Below are 1,689 nucleotides of genomic sequence, written 5' to 3' on the forward strand. Positions count from 1 at the left end.
GCGGGTTCTTAAAATGTAGCGCCTTCATGCCGCTCGAAGGGCCCGGTGGGCCGGAAAAGGGCGGTCCGATTCTTGCGTTCGGTCGCAATTTCGCAACAAGAGGTGACATTTCGCAAGCCCCCGAAGGGGGCAGGACAACCCGAAACCCACGTGGGAAAGGTCATGGGAAGCTGGGCGAGCCATTACAATTTACGGGGACCAGAATGGAGGACGCGGACCAGACACTGGCCTTTCGTTAGATTGTTTTGTAGTTTATTCCGTAATAAATACAGCGAATTTACATCATATGTACACACTCGGTTGGACTCGTTTCGTTGGTTGGATTTGACACTGTGCCCGAAGGATGTGGTTGCTGAAGGGTGGCAATTCGCCAGCACACCGGAGCGCCGGCGGAGAAGCTCGAATCTAATCTCAAAAAATGTTGCCACCGAACGGTCGGTCGGTCGGCGAACGGCAGTCAAGATGGGTGGCTCGAGACTCGAGGTTTGTTGCTGTGTGTTGCTGGGTGTTATGTTTCTGTGCGAACGGAATTCAGCGCGCGTTAACTAATGGCAAGAAGACAGGCAGTGGCCGGGAACGCGGTCAGGGGGTCCGTTGGGGCCTCGGTTGCACGCTTCGATCGCGGCAGGATCACGGCGAGAACGCGGCCAGCAGATCCCCCCCGCCAAACCACTCCCGAGTGTCCCGTGTCTTCGACCCGTCCCGAAACGGCACCCTCCTTAGTGGTAGTATCCGTGAGCGTAGGCCAGAGGAGCGTGGTGAGCGTAGGCCGGGGCAGCGTAAGCCGGGGCGGCGTAGGCGAGCGGGGCGTGCGACACGACGGCCGGGGCGGCGTAGGCAACTGGGGCCTTCACGGAGACCTGTGGAGCAAAAAGTAGGGAGCGAATTAAATCGTCTATTCGGGAGACTTCAACGGCCCGGCAAGCGACGAACGCCGTCATCCAGTTTTCCGTCAGCGAAGAAGGTTCGTCTTCTTGTACCTTGTAGGTGTTGGCGTAGCTGGTGGCGACCGGGGCAACGGCCTTAACGAGCGGGGCATGGTGGAGGGCCGGGGCGTAGGCAACCGGGGCGGCGACGGCCTTGACGACCGGGGCGGAGTAAGCCAGCGGGGCAGCGTGAGCGTAAGCCGGGGCGGAGTAGGCCAGCGGGGCGTGGGCGTAGGCCGGGCCGTGGGCGTAGGCCGCGGAGTAAGCCGGGGCCGAGTAGGCGAGCGGGGCACCAAGGTATCCGGCCGAGACGGCGGCGAAGAACAGGGGCAGAACCAGCTGAATGGACGAAAGGATGCACGGAAGGATGCACGGGATTAGTCAGAGGCACAATCGGCGCACCACGGGACACCGGAACCGTGGGAACGGCTCTCCGTCAACACTGAGCACTTACGAGCTTGAACATTTTGAATGGGGTTTGCGAACTACGTCGAGGTTCGTGAGGTGAGTAAAGCGGCTTTTGTTGCACCGTTGTTGAAGCGTGAAACTGGAATGCTCTTCTGGTGGCCGATCCGGACTATTTATAGTGGGAAAACGCGGACCTGTCGCCCTCGGAGGTGCCGCACACTCAGAACGTGGCCCCGCCGAGGAGGGGGCGCCCAAGAATTGATAGCAATTGTGGGGTCTTCTCGCTCGCACCACGCGGCCATGGTTCTCGCAGCCGCGTGGTTCGCTTTTCTTCGCGCGCCACTCGATTGTTGCG

At 60.5% G+C, this 1,689-nt stretch overlaps 1 protein-coding gene across 1 annotated transcript; it reads right to left on the reverse strand.

Moving 5' to 3' along the window:
- Positions 1-241: 241 nt before the first annotated feature.
- Positions 242-1,464, reverse strand: LOC131213752 (cuticle protein 12.5-like). Its single transcript, XM_058207869.1, has 3 exons — positions 1,381-1,464; positions 981-1,265; positions 242-860 (listed from the first exon to the last, which is right to left on the reverse strand). Exons 1-3 carry the CDS (start codon positions 1,390-1,392, stop codon positions 720-722), a joined length of 438 nt encoding a protein of 145 aa, XP_058063852.1. The 5' UTR covers positions 1,393-1,464; the 3' UTR covers positions 242-719.
- Positions 1,465-1,689: the final 225 nt, after the last annotated feature.

The sequence above is a fragment of the Anopheles bellator genome, chromosome 1 (genome assembly GCF_943735745.2).
Source record: "Anopheles bellator chromosome 1, idAnoBellAS_SP24_06.2, whole genome shotgun sequence".
NCBI classification, from domain to species: Eukaryota; Metazoa; Arthropoda; class Insecta; order Diptera; family Culicidae; genus Anopheles; species Anopheles bellator.

Excerpts from the sequence above, each read along its gene's own strand:
- LOC131213752 (XM_058207869.1), bottom strand. Across the intron at positions 861-980 it reads GCTACGCCAACACCTACAAG|GTCTCCGTGAAGGCCCCAGT; the intron begins GTACAAGAAGAC and ends TTTGCTCCACAG.